This window comes from Macrotis lagotis, chromosome X (genome assembly GCF_037893015.1).
Source record: "Macrotis lagotis isolate mMagLag1 chromosome X, bilby.v1.9.chrom.fasta, whole genome shotgun sequence".
Classification (NCBI taxonomy): Eukaryota; Metazoa; Chordata; class Mammalia; order Peramelemorphia; family Peramelidae; genus Macrotis; species Macrotis lagotis.
The window spans coordinates 586295825-586315407 of NC_133666.1; the positions used below are offsets into that span (position 1 = coordinate 586295825).

General features: G+C 37.7%; 1 protein-coding gene across 2 annotated transcripts in view; it reads right to left on the reverse strand.

The window, feature by feature from the left end:
• Positions 1-967: 967 nt before the first annotated feature.
• FBXO32 (F-box protein 32) overlaps positions 968-19583 on the reverse strand; it is a 43208-nt gene continuing 24592 nt past the window's right edge. For both annotated transcript variants that reach the window (XM_074201592.1, XM_074201591.1), the window contains 5 exons: positions 14317-14410; positions 13487-13671; positions 5804-5986; positions 4846-4989; positions 968-3833 (listed from right to left, as the gene is read on the reverse strand). In XM_074201592.1, the coding sequence (XP_074057693.1) occupies positions 3744-3833; positions 4846-4989; positions 5804-5986; positions 13487-13671; positions 14317-14410 (696 nt within the window). In that variant the 3' untranslated portion in view covers positions 968-3743. The remainder of the gene's footprint in view (positions 3834-4845; positions 4990-5803; positions 5987-13486; positions 13672-14316; positions 14411-19583) is intronic.

Below are 19583 nucleotides of genomic sequence, written 5' to 3' on the forward strand. Positions count from 1 at the left end.
TGAGGAGGGCTCTGGTCAAATAATTTTGTTTCTGAACCTTAGTTTTATCATCTGTAAAGTGAGGACAGGAGCCCCTGACCTACCTTCCACATAGAGCAGTTTTGAAGAAATGACCTTGTAATTTATTTACAACTCACATTTACTTTATATTTAAAGGCTTACAAAGTCCTTTCCTTACAATGCCCTTGTGTGAGGTAGGTATTTATTATAGCTTACACCTTTGGATTTGACCACAGTAATAGATTTGTTAATAGGCTCATGGTGTCTAGGATATGGCCACATTTCCCGATAGTCTGTGGTTCTATCAAATTCAGTTTCATGAAGGTGTTGGGGTGGGAAAGAGGGCTGGAGCTGAGGCAGAGGTGTACACCATTCCCTCCTTTATTCCCCACTTCAATAGAAAACTTCTAGCTGTTAGAAGTTCTCCAACCCTTTTTTTGGCCAAAGCTGCTCTTTGATGCATTTGTAAAAATGAAAAAAAAATTTAATACTGTAAACTCACAGAATCACAGAGCAGGAAGGGACTTTAGAAGTCATTTAGTTTAACCTTTACCTGAAGCATTAATTTACTATGACATCTCTGATGAGGATCCATTGGCCTCTGAGTGAATTCCTATAGAGACTGGAGGCAGCCTGTTCTACTGAGAGCTCCAATTATTAGGAAATTCTTTCTTAAAGGAAGCTGAAATCCACCTCTATTCTCTTGGAAAATACGGAACAAAGTCCAACTTATTTTAGCGTCATACCTAGGCAGGCATGGAATACTTAACACATTTTTGATCATGCTGAATTTGTGACATTCTGAATTCTCGTAATTGTACTTCTTCCCTGATGCCCTATGCCTAGTACAGGATTTTTTAAAAATGCTCTTTTAGTTGCTACTTCCCCCTCACCAACAACCTACCATTCCTTTGCCTGCTCTTTTGCCATTAGAACATTGCCTAGTTTCTGTTTCTTTTTCTTCTTGGTTTTTTTTTTTTTTTTTTTTTTGCTTTTACTATTCAATCCCTGACTCCTGCACTTCCCATTCTTGTAGCATGCTTTCTCTAGGATGACCAAATGAGCCAGAGATTGGGACCCTTTATCAAAATTTGGTGAATATCTCAAGACTCAATTCTGAGATTTCTTGGTGGATTTAAGCACATATCAAAGTTCCCAATAACTAGATTTTGCCACTTAAGTTTGCCCATATTACCATTCTTGAAAAGGGGTGGTTTTTAAAACATAGACTGGTAAAATGAACACTGGATTTGGAATTGGAGGATAGGGGTTCAAATCTCAGCTTTATCATTAATTAACTAGGTGACCTTGGCAAGTCACTCCTATTTCTTATTCTGTAAAATAAGCAATTTGAGTTTAATGATCACTAAGGTCTGTCCCTCCTTGCTCTCAATTCTATGATTTTATAAGAAATTCAATTGCTGATAGGAGAAATGCATCAGAGTATTTTTGCTGTTTGCAAACTGATAGGGAACTTGGGAATTTCACCTGTTTCGCAGAGTATGTGGAGAAAGGTGTAGAAAGGTGGAGAAAGAAGTAAAGAAAATGATATCCCTTCACATAGAAATACACATCCAATTGTGAAACACACTGTAACAGATCATCTTTAGGGAACCTGAGAGAGCTAAAGGCAGCATTGACTTAGAAGAGTCTAGGGATGATTATTTCAAATGGTAGATGAAAATACATATCCACCATTTAGAACACAATGGTGTTTGCCTTGTGTATTAATAAGGAGAAAAGGTAAAGAGGAAGAATCTCCATTACCCTTTTGCTACACACCTCATTACCATACTTTAGTTATTTTTACACACATTTAGACTACAATTAGCATTTTACCTTCAAAGGACAAATTAACCCATATGCCAAATCCAAACTGCTATTTCTATTTTTCATTTTTTTTGCTAAAGTCACCCAAGATTGTTTGCATTTGTAAAAATGCAAATGTAAAGGCAAATGAAAAAAGTACTGAGTTGCTGTTGAAAAAGCAAGGTCTCATTAAAAGTAAAAACATGCACACACACACATCAAAAGTCCAAAAATGAATTCCTGAAGTCCCGAGATTCCTCATTTTTCACTGTACATCCACCCACCCTTGCCTTTCAAAATTCACATCATATATACTGGTCCAAGCACTGAGAACCATTTAATATGGACTTGGAGTTTAGTATAGTGTTCATAGGGTACTTTTCTCCATCTTTCCCAATGTTTCTAATGATTCCTCTCAAATATCATTGCTTTCCCTCTGTAATCTCCAACTTATGTTTATATATATATGTACATATATATATATATATAAACATGTACACATCCATATATATATATATATGTATATATATATGTATATATTGTTTGTGTATAGTTGCTTACATGTTGTCTCCCTCATTAGATTGTGAGCTCCTTGAGTAGCCTTTTGTAGCCTTGGTAACTTAGTAAGTGGCTGACACATAGTGGGCATTTCGTAAATGTTTACTGATTAGAGAAGTTATGGACTTCTATCAAATCTGCCTAAGAAATTATTAGCCTTGGGTGACAAAAAATTCATGTTGGACAAAGAAATTTGATTTAAAAGGCAAGAGGACTGCTACTATGTTTGAATCAGCCCACAGATATTTGGGATTTGCTTGATAAGGCCACAGAATAAACCTCCCAGATTCAGCTGATCATTTGAACTGTGCTGCTTTGTGAAGGTACTTGGGATGGAAGAAGCACAAGAAATACTCTGAAGACAAACAGGAATAAGTCTTTTCCTGGACATGGGTTATTCCTGGGCTCTTTCAGCCTCAGTTTCTTCATCAGTAATCCTTCAGTTTCTGCAGCTGGGCTGCAGAAGTGGATTTCTGTCCTACTTGTTTTCACCTCAGTGAAAGGGATGAAAAAAAGCATTGTGAACCTATTATTTTAGGTTTCTCATTCAAAAGGCAAGTCCAAAAGACTACCCTATTCCTTTTGATAAGAAAGCTCAAAATGAGAAAAACTTTGGGGCCAATATTTTCTCCTTTTAGTCACCTTTATAGTGATTAAAAAATAGACAATGAAAATTTACAATGCACTGGAGAATGTGCTTTGCATGTGTGTGTGTGTGTGTGTGTGTGTGTGTGTGTGTGCTAAAATAAAGCATTTTATGATGGCAGAGGTAGAAAATGGTGTGGTGTATTTCACGTTGCAGGATATAACCCTTTATACAAAATATATTCTAAGAAATTTTCAGATCTGTTACATGGGTTTTTCCATTGCTTTAAGACAATGACAGTTAATAACAATAACAAAAAGAACCACAAACTGAACTAGAAAACCAAAACATTGACTTTTTCATCTGGATATGCTGTTTCTTCCCAAATTTCCATCTTGTAAACAGGTCAAGGTTGTTATATTGTGAATTCAACTTTGCTTCTTTCCCAATCTTTGGAAATCAAATAGGGGTTTCAGAGCACGTAAGGCAAATTCAATGTGATTTTTGAAATGTAGCATTGATGCTGATATAGCCTTGCTGGCCAATCATTTTTAAAAAAAGTTTATTTACAGTCCGACTGTTCTTCCACACTAGTTCTATTAAGAAAGTCCACATTTCTAAATAGCTAGTTGGCAGTTTCATCTTTTTCCTCCAAGGTCCTGTCATTTACTCAACCCAGGAATTTCAAAACAACATAAAATGTACACTATTTACAACGGAAGTGTCCATATTGGGTATTCCAATGTACCCATGAGAACTGGACATTCTCAAGGATTGTCCCACTCAGGGTTCAGAACTTGAACAAGTTGATAAAGTCCTGGGGTGACAGAGAGACAGAGCAGCTCTCTGGATTATTGGCAGTACATGGATGATCAGTTCCCTGTAAAAAGAACAAAGAAGTTGAGCTTGGGTTCTCAGAGGTACCTCTTCTGTTCTTAGCATTGCAAAGCATTGGCTAATGTAGGAATAATAACCCTTTCTAGAGAATGCCATGGGAGAGTAGCACATGGGCCTGAAAAAGCCACTACAAAGGAAATAGCAAGCCCAGGTAATGATGGGTCAATCCTAGAACTAGGAAGACTTAGTTCAAGTCTTATCTTGGAAAAAACCCAGGCCAGTAAAGTCATAGGCAAGCCACTTAAATTCTCAGTACCTCAGGCAATTCTCTTTCTCTTAGACTGATAAAAAGAATAGATACCAGTGAAAGGAGTCTAAAATACCTGGGACTAACTAGAAGATACCAGCCCTTGTTTTTTCAGGCCTATGTGACAGAGAAGTTGTACAACAGCATTGGTGGAGGGAGTTTCCATACTTGGAAACTTCCTATGAGGATGAAACCACAGATCTACACCCCCCCCCCAAAAAAAAAAGGAAAGAAGGAAGAAAAAAGAAAAGAAAGAATAGAAAAAGGAAAGGAGAAAGAGGAAAAGAGAAAAAGAAAAGTATATGCATATGTTAGGAAACATAAATCTCATATTGGGAAAGATGATCTCCTTCATTAGAACATAATAGAGTTTTGTGGGGCATTCCAAGGGGGTTCAACATTTTTTCCTCATGGGGATTAAGTGCATCCAGGTCCAGACTGAATGTAACCCCTGAAGTAGCTACATTGTTTGAATTCAACTGCTTGTTTCCATTGGCTCATATCAATGATCAAATTTTATATAATCACAAATTCAAACAGTACAAATTCAAATTCATGGGACTACTTCAGGGGCTTATTTAATAAGCACCCACTTGTGATTTCATTTCCTCATCATTACATTTCAGGCCATTGTAAGAGTAAAAAAGCCTTAGTTTTATGTTAAGCATGAGACTAAAAATATTTGCATGGTAACTATGAGAGGTCAGAACTTTCGTAGGTCTCTGTCAGGTTCATTTTTTCAACGCACCTTCCAAGAAAGAATGTGGCAATGTTTGCAGAGCTGTAAGGTATCTCCATATTGTTCTTTCCTTGGGTAACATCGGATAAGCTTAAAATACATCTTCTTCCAATCCAGTTGTCCTTTATCAGATAAAATCAATCTTTTGCGAATCTAAAATTAAAGTAGTTACAGTGGAGTTAGTAGTAGCCTGGAATTACAGCAGTTTGAGAGATTCTGGAAATGCTTTTTCCAACTTTTCCAAATCCTCTCTCCCTGTGACCCAATCTGCTCACAGAAGACACCTCAAAACCAGAAAACTTCCTTCTTTAGGCTGCATTGATAGGACTATGTTTACATTTAGTTGGCTTAGAGTAAGGAAGGTACTGAAAAACAAGTTCTAGACTGTACAGGGAAGGCACGTGGGATAGGGAGTATCAGAGGCAAGCTCTGAACCCAACTGATGATGATCAGTCTCAAGAAAAGCAGCAGTGCTGCTGGTAGTGGTGGGTGGGGTGGGGATGATTTTGAAGGACTGTCATGTGGAAAGTGGAGAAAAATTTGTTTTGCTTGGTTGAAGAAAGTAGAATTACAAAAAAATGAGAAGTACTAGAGAGGCAGATTTCAACTTAATGAAAGGAATAGAGTTCTCCATATGTGGAATAGACTGCCTCTGGTAGTAGTGAGCTCTCCATCACTGGAGCTATAGAAGTGGAGGTATTTCTGTGGAAGAGGTAAACACACTTCAAAGTGTTGAAGGGGGAAACCCTCAGTTCAAGTACATGTTGAATTAGTTAGCTTTGAAAATCTCTTCCAACTTTAAGATTCTATGATTTGAGAGAACAGGATGGGGAACCAACTTTGGGTATTATGCATGTGTATCTTAGAGAATAAACTTACGGAATTCTGGAGGTGAGAGACATAAAGAATGGAGAGGTGGAAGTAGGCATGTGAAGTTGAAGGAAAAGAAAATCTGACATCCTGTTACCTGTCGCTCTGTGAAATGATATTGGCAGAGTTTCTTCCATAGCAACCGGTCTTCACTGAGTAGGTGAAGATCTGGGGCCACTTGGCCCAAGCTGACAAGGTCCCTTCCATCTGTTAGCCTCTGCATGATGTTCAGTTGTAAACACAAAGGCAGGTCTGTGAAGGTGAGGCCTTTGAAAGCAGGCTGCAATCAAGGCAGATTCAGTTATGTGGAGAAGGAAGGGAAAAACAACTAATCAGTCAACCAACCAATTAAGAGGTAAAGAAAAGACATCACTTGACTACCAACCACTCTCTACTCTCAAGCTGATTTATTCTATAGAGAGTAAATAAAAAATTCTTAAACATTTAAATTGGCCCCAGCTGTGGAGGTCAAGTGAGAATAGTACAGATCACCTTGACTTGATTATGATGTTTTTCCTCAATTTTATAAAACTTGCCCTTTGTGTTCTTGAAATCTGTTACATATTTCAGGAAGTACACATGGGATAAGAACGGGGTACTTCATAATAGCTTAAAAAAGGCTGGTTTGCTTTGGGGTATTCCATATGATTTTTTAGAGTACCTCTATCCATAATAGTGTCTATTGACTAAGAGTGGACAGATCTGGAAAAATCTGTCACAATCTATATGATATTTTGGTGAAGTCTTTGAACTTGAGAATTAGGTGACTTGAGTACAACATCTTGCCCTACTATTCATGAATTGTATAACCTTAGGCAAGTGCTGAGATACTGTTTTTCTTATCCACAAAACAGAAATAGGATGTGTGCTACTTTATCATTCAAAACCAATATATGAATACAGAGGAGGCAGTAGAGTGTGCTGGATAAAGAATAGGCCTCAGAATCAGGACCACATGGGTTTAAAGACTAGAGCCCCTTACTTCCTCCCTTCACCACCTCCCCCCCCTACTGGCACAGGAACTTAACTTCTCAGTACCATGGACAATATTCTGAGATTATAAGGGTTAGCTGAGGAGAGAGAAGCACTAGGCTTTTCCTCCATACCAATGAAATCACAGATCTAGACAAAAATAAACTTCAAGCTAGATTTCTCCTTCTTTCCCTCTAGAAATAGGCCAGCTAAGTGGCACAATGGATAGTATGCTAGACTTGGAATCAGACCCTAGTTCAAATCCTCACTCAAGACATTTTTTGTCTGGTGACTCGAGGCAAGTCACTCATTTCAGTTTCCTTATCTCTGAAATGAGGAAAATGGTACCTATCTCCCAGACTGTTGTAAGGGAGCAAATGAGGAAAATAGTACCTATCTCCTAGATTGTTGTAAGGAAGCAAATGGGATAAGATGTTAAGTTGCAAATCTAAATCAATGATGATGGTAGTGGTGATGGTGATGATGGTGGTGATGGTGGTAATAATGAAGATAATGATGATAATCATTACTAACTCATTGGCAGAACCATGGCTTGAATCGAGGATCCATGACTTCATACCAGAGCTCTATCCTTACCACCCTATTGTTTCCTAACTTAACTCAGATGCTCTTTCCATTACAATGAGACCACATCCTCTCTAAGCTTGGGGTTTCCACATTCAACCTGGTGTCCTCCACAAAGAAGGCATTAACCAAGGTTTGTAGATTGACTAGATGATCTTTTTTGTTCCAATCTGTAGAGGAGAACATGTAGTTGTTTACCATAAGAAGGGCTTTGCAGGCCTCAGAAAGGCATAACCCATTTGTCATTTATCATTTGCAATTGATTGAATGAGCTCATAAAATTGCCTAGAGATTTTTTTAACTTCCAAGTGAATTTCAAAATATCTCCTTTTTTTTGGGTTAAAACCTACTGCCTTGGAGGGGGGGTGGAGCCAAGAAGTGTGAAGGCAGGAATTCTCAGAAACTCATTCCCCCCCAAAACTCCAAAAGCTGTCAAATTATGACTCTAGCCAAAATTTAAAGGGGGGAGAACCTACAGAAAGAGTGATAACAATTTCTCAGTCCAAAACAACTTAGAAGTTCTGTGGGAAAGGTCTGTTTCACTGGGCTGAGTGTCTAGATCCCTGTGGGCACCTGAGTCCATGGCAGAGGGGGTGGTTTCCAGACCTCCTGGCCCAAGGATCACCAGGAACAGATTGAATGGGTGGTGAGAGAACTCTGCTGCACCAGAGTGAGTGCAGAGTGAGCACTAGCCTCAGAGCGGCCCTGCAGTTCTCACTGCAGCAGGAATAGGGGAAGCCAGTCTGTACCTCTAGAATGCAGCCCACAGATGTAAGGGGGTCGGTGGAGACTGCAGAGGTCTCTTTGCTCTCCTTGGGGCAGGACTCAGCTGTTTGCCCACACCAAATCCAGGCTGCAGTCTGGGCTCCCATACCACCATAGCTGAGCAGGGCTCCAGGGCAGAGGGGAGGGCCTGTGGTCATCCACATACCAAAGCACAGGCAACGGAGCAGTCAAAGCCTTTCATAAGACCTTGGAGGAATTAAGGTTCCTGTGGGTTGTCCCCAAAACCTCCCCAAATCTTGGAAGTATGGTAATTCAATCATAGGCCAAGGAAATGAGAAAACAAAAGAAAAAGAAGTATCTGACCATAGAAAATTACTTTGGTCCCATGGAAGATTCAGAAGATAACAAAATCAAAGCTTCTGTACCCCAAACCTCCAAGAGAAATAGAAAATGGATGAGCTATCCAGGCTATGGATGAGCTCAAGAAGGACTTTGAAAAGCAATTAAGGGAGGTAGAGGAAAAACTGGGAGGAGAAATGAGAATGATTAAGATAATCATGAAAACCAAATCAGCACCTTGGGGAAAGAAATACCAAAAAAATACTGAAGAAAATAATGTGTTAAAAACCAGTTTAGGCCAAATGGAAGAAGCAACACAAAGACAAATGAGAAGAATACCTTAAAAAGCAGAATTGGTCAGCTGGAAAAGGAGATAAAAAAGCTCTCTGAAGAAAATAACTCCTTCAAATGTATAATGGAACTAAAGGAAGCTGATGACTTTGAGAGAAATAAAGAAGAAATAAAACTATTCCAAAAAAACCAAAAATTAGAAGAAAATGAAATATCTCATTGGAAAAACAATGTACCTCAAAAACAGATCCAGAAGAGATAATTTAAAAATTATTGGCCTACCTGAAAATCATGACCAAGAAAAGAGCCTAGGCTTCATTTTTCAAGAAATAATACAGCAAAATTGCCCTGAGATCCTAGAAACAGAGGGTAAAATAGAAATTGAGGGAATTCACTGATCCCCTCTTGAAAGAGATCCCAAAAGAAAAACTTCCAGGAATATTATAGCCAAATTCCAAAACTCCCAAGTCAAAGAGAAAATACTAAAAGTTTCTAGAAACAAACAATTCAACTCCCATGGCTCTATAGTCAGGATTACACAGGATCTGGCAGCAGGGCTTGTAGGGCATGGAATGTTGATATTCCAGAAGGCAAAAGATCTTGGTTTACAACCAGCAAAACTAAACATACTCTTTCAGGGGAAAAGATGAACTTTCAATGAAACAGGGGACTTTCAAACTTTCCTATTGAAACAACCAGAGCTGAACAGAAAATTTGATCTCCAAGTTCAGGACTCAGGTGAATCATAGAGAGGGTGGACAAGAAGGGCTAACTATAAGGAATGTAATGATGTTGAATTGTTTGTATTCCTGCATGGGAAGAAGATACTGATAACTCATATGAACCTTCTCATTCATAAAAGCAGTTAGAAGGAGCATATATAGACAAGGCACAGGAAGGAGTTGAATATAATGGTATAATATAGTAAAAAGATGGAGTCAATGGGTATAAAGGAAAGTACTGGGAGGAAGAGGAAAGGAGAGGAAGAGGGGGCTAAGATATTTCACATAAGAGTCAAGAAAAAGCTTTCACAATGGAGTGGAATGGGGAAAGGTGAGGGGAATGAGTGATCCTTCATTCTCCTCAGAAATGGCTCAGAGAGGAAATAACATACACACTTAATAGGGTATAGAAATCTATCTTACCCTAGAGAAAAATAGGAAAAAAAGGGATGGGATAAGGGGGAATGGTGTGGGGGAAGAAGGGGGGGAGTAGGTGATAGAAGAGAGGGAAGATTGTGGGAGAGGGTACTCCGATACAACACAGGGACAGGATGAAAGGAGAGAGAGAATAGAAGAAATGAGAGTGGGAAGGAATAGAGTAGAGGGAAATACAGCTAGTAATAGTAAAGGAAAAATAGTAAAGCAACTTCTTTTGTGGACTTATGATAAAGAAGGCAATTCATCCCAGAGACAGAGCCATTGGAATCTGAACACAGACTGAAGTGTTTATTTTTTTCTTCCTCACTATTCTTGAGGTTTCTTATCTTTTTGGGTGGGGTGGGGTTTATGCTTACTCTCAAAGCAAGATTATTGTAATAATATAAAATAAAAAAACCAAAAAAAAAGCCCCTACTGACTTATTATGACAATGGCTCCTGTTAGTAAGTGAGCATAACAGGCAGTCAGAGTGAGTACTCTCAGCTTTTCAAACTTTTTAACCAGATCTTTGCCCCAATGCCCTGAAGAACCCTGTCTCCTTATAGGTTAATAGCTCATTTGGTCTTTTCCTGAATATAAATATGCACCAAGGAAATGAGAGTCATTACTTTCTTTCTCCAAGCCAGTACCTGGCTAGAAGCCATGTTGGCTAATTTCTTGACCCCTCCACTTCATTCTGCAATGTAATTCTGCCTGTGGCAATATATGGAATTATGTGACAGAACACTACTTTGCTTTACATGTCCCAAACCTCAAACAAATCTGACTGCCTGTGCCTGTTATGCTCACCTCCTAAACAGGAGCATTGCCATATTTGGTCAGTAGGTTTTAACAAAAAAAAAAAAAAGAGATACTTTGAAATTTACTTGGAAGTTAAAAAAAATCCCATTTTCAATATTGCTTATCTCAGTTCATAAAAATTGGTTCCTTAGGATTCGATTTGAAAGTTTATCTGGACTATAAGTGTGGTGTGTGTGTGTGTGTGTGTGTGTGTGTGTGTGTGTGATTGAGAAACATCTGAGTTTAAAAAGGGCTAGGAACCCAAGGATGCTAACAGGCACTCATGCAATAAACCCAACTCTCCCAGTTCATAATGAAGTTATATGTATTTCCCCATCTCTTCAGTATCCTCTAGAGCTTGGGGACTACAGTGATGGGAAGCATGCTAGAATAGGCATTAGAACCTTTGGTTCTATCTAAATCACAGGCACCTTGGATATAGTGGAAAATTCACAGATGATAGGACTTGAGGTCAAAAACTTATATGAATTAGAATCCCAGCTGACACAGGAGTTGTATGATGCTGAGTAAGTCATTCAATTTCTCGAGTTTTATTTTTTCCTTTGTAAAATGGGTATAATAATTTTTCCTTTCCAATCTCAGAGGTTTGTTGGAAGGAAGGGGCTTTGCAAGTCTTCAATTCTTTAATAGAATTATGCTACTCTTGGGATCACAGATCCAGAGCTGAAAGGGATCTTAGATAGTCTGGTCCAATTGTTTTATAGATGAGGAAACTGAGGCCCAAGGAGGTTAAGGGATTTCCCTAAGGTCATTCAGGTTGTTGGCCACAGAGCTTAAAGTTGAAATGAGGTCCTCTAATTATAAACCAAGAGTTAGTTCCATGGTTTATTAACCTTTCTTTGATTATTATTGGTAATGAATTAGGGTCATTATTAACATTATGATTAATGACATTTAAAGCTAGGAAAGACTTAAAGTTCATTTAGTAGGTAAAGGGTTGACCACTGTGAGCCTCAGTTTCCTCTTTTGTAAAAGGAAAATAATGTTACAAACAACCTCACAGGGTGGTTACAAGACTCAAGTAAGACTGACACTGATTCATTCTCTCTCTCTCTCCCTCTCCCTCCCCCCACACCCTTTTGTAAACCTTGCAGGTCACATTATGTCAAGAGGGAATTCTAGATTCCCCAAGCATGCATCTAGGCTATCTCTGAGAGCAACATCACAACTCCACCCAGCTTGCATCCCCATAAGCCCCCCAAGCTCCAGAAGATACTAAGGAGAGAGGGAAGTACTCCTTAACTCATTCTGAATCAGACTAAGAAAACTAAGTTTATTGTATGAGAAGGGAAGAATGTGAAGATCAAAAAAGGCAATTCACACCAAACTAATAAAAACCCCAAAGAACTTTCCCTAAAATATCCAGATAATGAAGCCAAATGCTTTTTTTAAAAAAATTACTTGAATAGCCTCCATTTTCCATTTGACTTTGTAGGTGATAGAATTATTCTTTTCCTTTTAGGGATTCAAAAATTAAGGCTCAGAGACATTGTGACAAGATAACAGGAAGAACACACACATGGTTATTTTGAATTTTCTGCACAGCTACTTCAGTGATTCACTGTTATTTCTATAACAATTATTTGTAGAGGTACAGGAAATCTCTTCACACCACCTCTGACCAATATGAAAGAGACAAACTTTTTCTTTTTGGGTCCAGGAAACCATTATAAACAATCTTATTCCAATGATTAACATTAAAAATCAAACAAGGAAGATGCCAATACAAGTGCTTTGTATGTTTGTGTCCAGGCTTGTGTTTTTAAGATGGATGTAGGGAACTCTAGGGTGAAAATTCTTGAACTCTAGGGTGAAAATTCTTTACACATGAAAATCAGCAACTTGTGATAATGTAAGATCTTAGAGAGTGGCCTGGGGCATCAAGAGATTATTAAGTAATTCATCTAAAGTCAAACAGGTGAAGTCAGGAAGACTTGAACCCAGGTCTTCCTGAGTCTAAAGGCTGATCCTCCACTATATAAGTGAATCCACCAATATGTTTTTCATAGATTTTTCTGACACTTGTTAGCTATTAACCATGCTGGCAGTGGGTGACACCTTAGGTGTGGGTTTTATTTGTTTTTTAAAAATCATTGATATATAAATATTTAATATTTATATATTTTAAAAAATCATTGCTATCTTTAATTTTATATTTCATTTCAAAATATATTTCATATATTTCTCAAAAGATTCTCCTCCTCCCCTACCAGAAAGTCAAGTTTCATAATAAAAAGAACAACAAAGATTTTTAGCAAAATTAACTACACCAATCAAATCTGACATTATAGTGTTCCACACCCAAAATTTTATCTTAAAATAAAAAATGAACCTACATATGTGAACTGATTTCTCCTGTGCCTTCTCTGATCTACATTTGTATTCAAATCCTGTACTGAAAGTTTCTTTTGTCTTTATGATGAATATATAGAATTGTAATTTGCAGGTTAGTAATGGCTCCAAATCCTGCTTTAGGAAAAAAGTCAATAGAATCTCTGCTTAGTTATATTCGCACACTCTTGAAGCTCAGAATAAGAAGTTCATTAGAAAAGGAACAGAGAGAAAAAGACTTTCCCAAGTTCTTCTCCTTGGATTTCAGTTATTACATACTAGGGAGAAATTTCAGTTTTCTCATCCTGTTTCTCTTGCCTTTTCCCTAAGATGGTCCACTCCCTCTTTTCCTGGCTCTTCCTCCTTAGCCTCCTCTATCAGAGAATGTTTTGACTGCTTTCTTTTTCTTGTTGAGCGCTTGTTAACATATCAAGTCATAACAATGGAGATCTTTCCACAACTAGAGACTTCTGAAGCCCAAGTGTGGCCCCCCACCCTCAGCCCCTGCTGTGGCTCAGGCATTGGTGTATAGGAGCCATAATGGCCCTTCCCCTGCCTTAAGCCGTCTTGCTCACCCTGGTGATTTGGATGTTGTTCAGCTGCTGCTGCCAATGAAGAATGGTCTCCATTCGGTACACCCACATGTTAATGTTCCCGACCAGAACAGACTTGCCTACCCTTTGGACCAGGGTACACAAGGATGTGTAGAGGGTCTGCAACAACTCTCTTATCAATCTGATATTCTGTTGGTCTTCAAGGACTTAAGAGGGAAAAAAAAGAAACAATTATTGTCTATTTCATGTTTTCTTCTTCCTCTTTTCTATGTTTTGCATGACCCTTGATCTTTTACTTTTCCAAGAAGCTCTGCTTCCAATCAATCAACTAATAACCAACAAGGATTTGTTAAATAAATATTATTTATGTGCCAAACACTTTCTTAAGTGCTGAGATTATAAAAACAAAAGGGAAACAGTTCCTGTCCTCAAGGTACTATGTTCAAGGCTGAAAAGGCTGTTCATAAACTAAGGTTGTGATATATGCTAGCAATTTGAACTGGTGTCCAAAGAGGAAGGAGATGGTTACTTATGAAATGGAAGATGATGAGTGCATTAGAAAATTCAATGAATTGGTTATCCTGATAAATTCAATAAAATAGCAAATGCTTTGAGCTTTTCTGTATAGTATTATTTTTTCCATTAATCTTTTAAAAAATTAAACAATCTAAATGCTTCATTGGTACTCTCCCTCATGCCTTTTAAAATAGACACACAGGTATACATGCACATATATATATATATATATATATACACATTAGATAATACAAACACATAAGCATACATGTACACACATGTAACATATATATACCTATATACACTATATATGTATACATATTAAATTGGTTTACCTTTAAGCACAACTTTTTCCAAAATGTTCATAAAGTTCTTTTGGGCAATGCCACTCAGGGAAGTGAGCTGTGATTTTGCTATCAGTTCCAACAACTGTGGATAAAAATAGAAGTTACCAGGCTTAGAATACAGAAGTTCCCCACCCCTCCAAAATCTGTGCTTTGGGTCATGTGACATAGTACAGACCCACACTGACGGCTAAGAGATAAAGGCAGGCAGGGCCAGCCACAGTGAGAAGCAGATGCTCAAAATAAAAGATAAATGGGAGTAATTAAAAATCCAGAGCAGAGTAAGCAGACTGAAGCATCAGATGCTTTTTTCCAAAAATTTTGGCTTGAATTGGGACCACCCTATCCCATTTGTCCTCCTTTTATTGCACCCCATGAAGTCCTTACTTTTTGAAAAGAGACAAGCTTGCTATGATCTGTGGCTAATAATTTACTTCTACATAATCACCTCCCAAGTAGCTAAAGAAACAGACTTGAATTTTGTCTTTTCTCTTTGTCTTAGCCCTAATCTTATAAAGAACTGGCAATTAGCATTGAAATGTTCAAAATCCAAACAGAGGAAGATGGTGGAGAATCAAGGTTCAGGGTAACCAGCCCCAAACATCCAAGTGGCTTATATTTTCATTATATGATTTAAATTTGTTTTATTTTTTTTAAAGATTTTATTTATTTTGATTTAAATTTTTATTGAATCTTCTTCAAGTTTCTCAAAGTAGGTGAACTTTTCCAAAGGAGTCTGAATATAATTACATTTGGGGTCAGAAGAATAAAAGGTACTAATGAAAATGTTCCTTTTCTCAAGTCCAAGGTACCTAATGTTGTAATGCTACTAGGAATGGAGGATGGACAGCTATGAAAGAAATTTTGAGAACCAGAATGGATTTTAAGAGATCATTTAGTTCAATTCCCGTACTTTTTTTTCTGACAGATAAGGGAAGGAAGGGCTGAAAGAATTTAAACAACTTGCCCAAGGTCATGCAACAAATTATTGGCAAAAGCAGCACTCATACTCAGGTCTCCTCTCATCATCTTTTTTGCTGCTTTTTTTAACCAAACCATGTTGTCTCCCTAATTTTTACAGTATCTGATTCGCCTAAGGAAAGAGCTCATAATCTGTTTGGTTTCCTGGACTCTACTGGCAATTTTGCGAAGCTTGTGGACCTCTTCTTAGAATAATATGTTTAAGTGCATAAAGGAAAATACACAAGATTACAAAGAAAACAATTTGATTGAAATTCAGTCATAAAATATGTGTGTTTTAAAAAAAAGTTCATGGGCCTGAGGTTAAGAATCTTTGGTCTAGATCACCACTCAAGTTATGAGTTTTGCATGTAATAATGAATGGCCAGCATGTATAAACATTGGATTTGTTCATGACTGTGTACTGTGACCTTACAACAAAGAACTTATTTCTATTACTTGATTATTTTGTTCAGCACTCTTCCTTAGGCCTGGGACTGTTGATTGTGGAGCCAGAATGATTAAAAGTGACTGATCAACCCTTCTACTTATTGGCTGGACCAACACCCTAGATCAGAAGACTGATGTTCTATTAATATCTTTCACCTCATATGACCCTCAAAAAGAAAGATGAAAGAAAACAAAAACGTAGATCATTGCTCGGAAGGGCAGGCTAGGCTGCCTTGTACTATGACTCATCGTTAAGGGGGGAAAAAACCCCTAACTCCAAGAAGGATCCTGTTTGAGAAATCCATCCCAAATCAAGGTCCCTTATAAACATTGCTTAAGAGTAATAGTCTATTTTTGATGTCGTGTAAAAAAAAATATCCAAGTCATAAGGTGCAGGTGGGTAGGGTATAAGATGTGGGGACTATGCAATCAAGGAAAGAATTAAGCCCTCAATTCTTTGGTCTGAGAGGTTGATTTGAAAGGAGGAAGAATATAATGAAAAAGTATTTGGTGACCAAAGCAGCTGACTGACAAATCAAAATATAACTAACATGCTTTTGAGGCAGGACCTTAGGATTTAGGATCAGAAAGACCTTTAGAGATCATTGGTCCAAATGTCTCATTTTATAGATGAGTAACACTGAAGCCTAGAAGCTTTAGTGGTTTAACCAAGGTCACACAGGTACTATGATAATTCATTCATTCATTTACTCAGTTCCTCAGTTGCTCAATCATTCAAAATTTATTTAGCCACTACTCTTTACAAGTTGAAAAACCCAGGTCTTCCAACTCTAAATTCAGTGCTTTTTTTCACTGCATGCTTTATGTGTCTGTCAAGCTATCCCTTTTATCTTATATATGTCGCATTTCATATAGTTGTTGCTTAATAAATATTTTAATGACTCAGTAATGGGCAAAAATTACTGGAGAAAGATTTTGGTTCAATATAAGGCATGACCTAAATCACTAAAGCTTCCCAGTAATGGAATGGGTAGTGATTTCCCTGTTACTGGAGGTATTGAAAGACTAGATGACATGTCAGAAAAGCAGAAGATAAGATTCCTGCATCAGGTAGGGGGTTAAGCTAGATGGCCCTTACAGTCCCCCTAGGGTTTTAGAATTCACTAACTCTATGTTTTAGTCCTAATAGTTCTTTTGCAAAATAATTTTCCTTTCTGTACTTCAGCATCCCAACATACAAAATAGGAATATTAACACAAAGACTAATTGTGTATTTTTAATCACACACATAGACATACAGAATACTGATAAATTTTGATGGTTTAAAGTACAAGTCACATGATTTGTTCCAGTAATACTAGAGCCTGCTTTCTCATTTTGAACACTATATTTAAAGCACTAATAGTCCCCTGTAACAATGCTTCACCCATTTGTGAAACCAATGAATGACCTTAGGTGACCTCTTTTGCCTAATTTAGGTGGTGCTGATAATGATATTATTAGATATTAATGACCTGGAAGAATTTTCTTTTTCTATCAAGTGTTCATATGTAGGAATGTTTATCTGCTAGCATCTTTTAAATAGGATGTTTAAACTAGCAAAACTTAATGATCACTTTTGTCATTTGCTATCATCCTACATCCTAGTATGTACTATATAGCCGATGCAGTCTTCTGATTGGGCTTCGGCAGTCTTTCTGGTTTTGAAGAGGACCATTGAGAAAACCTTAACTAAAGTCCTTCCCCAGACTCTCTTCATTATGGCATGGAGGTGACCCTGCATTCTCAAAGGCAATGCCAAGGGAGCTCAAGTTCTGGCAAGTCCTACCAGGCTGCAAAGTTTCCAGCACCAGCCTGATGATGAGCTGTGTTACTGTCATCTGAGAACCCCAGCATAGCCAAGTTTGATCTTTTTTTGATTTGGGGGTTGATGGGGATAGTACTGGTGCAAAGCAATTCAAGAAGAATTTTAATTAAGGTATGGATGGTTTATGACATGCATTCCTAGAGGTAGTATCCATGCTGGTGAAATTATGAAGTTTCTAAAAAATGGAGTGAGTGGAAGGAAACTAACATGACTATGATTTGGGGTCTTATTTGTTTTCCTACATCACTACCAAGGATATTACAGATTTATAGAAGTTCTTTAGAACTAGAACTTGTACAATAGAGACTGACAGACAGACAGAGATGGAGAATCAGAGAGAGAGAGTAAGAGAAAGATAGAGAGAGCTGACTTGAAGTCAAGATGATGAATTTTAGTCCTATCTCAGACACTTTCTAGCTGTGTAACCCCAGACATGTCATTTAACTTTTCTCTACCTCAGTTTCTCTCATCTGTAAATTGGGGATAACTATCATCTCTCTCACAGGGCTGTTGTAAGGACCAAATAAAATCATAAACATGAAGGGCTTTGCAAACTTAAAACGCTTTGCAAAATACTACACAAAGTGATTACAAATAGAAAAAAAGACCTTGGTTTGTATCCTGACTTTCTGTGTTTATGATCTCTGTGACCTTTGGCAAATTATTGAAATTCTCTGTGCTCTAATTTCCTCATCAGTAAAATGGGATGGAGGAAACAGCATTTGAAGTACTGGAGATAGCAGGTAATCTCTAGGGTTCCTTTTTAGTGATAAATCCTGTGACCTGGATTCTGTTAGTGTTGACTTGGCTTGATACTTGAACTTATTCAAACCCCTTTCCTCATTTTACAGATGTGGAAACTGTTTGCCATCTATTTTGCCATGACATCCTAAAGATATGACAACCTGCAGTCTAATCAACATGGAATTTCATAGGATGAAATACAGGTCATGCCTTTTCCTTTTCTTTATCCAGGATCGATTTACATTCTGAAAATAGTCAAGAGGCTAATTATGTATTGACGCTTTCAGGAAAAAACAAAGTCTGAAAGCTTATATCAACAGTATGTTGTGAATAGCAGCCGTTGGGGGCTATCGGATTTCATGGCATATCAGGGCAACAGTTGGAAGGGTTTGGTCTGCCTATTGGCATTACTGGCCTGTGCACACATGAGCCTCTCTTAAATGCCTATTGAATGAATGAAGGAAAGAAGTAGGAAGGAAGGAAAGAATGAACCGACTACTGTAGGTACCATTTTTATGGTGAATGAAAGAGAAAATAAGTAAGGTTTCTGATTGTTTTAGATAGCATAATTAAATTCTTAATAATTTTAGTGTTGGTACTCAGCCAACATAGGCAATAGAGTATATGGAGTGGATAGTATTAGTCTTTGAGGCAGGTACACCTGAATTCCAATCCTGCTTCTGATGAAAATATGTGTGTTTGGGTGCAAGTAGTTTTCTCTTCTGTAAAAGACTATTACTGTTTTTTTGTGAGTCTCAAAAGAGATCACATATATAAACTCTTTGGAAAACTTTTAAAGCATTAAATAAATTTCAAGTTATTACTATTCCTATCCTCATCATTGGAGCAACAACAACCAAAACAAGCCCACAAATCTTCCCTCTGGAGATGGGCCTCTCTGAACTGAACCACCAGAAGGCAGGGGGCACAGAGTCTTTCCCAGATGGGAAGATCTTGCATGAGTTTTTTTTTTTTTTGGCACTGCCTTCAAGAGTCCAGGATCATTTCCACACCAAAATGAGGCACCAGAGTAGAACTTTAATAGAGGTTTTAACATTAAGAAAGAAAGAGTGGCCTGGAAGCATCTGTCTTGAGATTATGTTAGGCAAAAGCTGTTTAGCTCCATCTTCCTGTTCATCCAAATGCTTGTAAGAATATTTTATTCAAGGTCATCCGAAAAGAGATGAGATTTTCATTTTTACTCTCTATATAACTCTGGTTGTGTGTGTGTGTGTGTATGGGCTGAATACAGAGGGTGAATGTTAATTTAGCATAT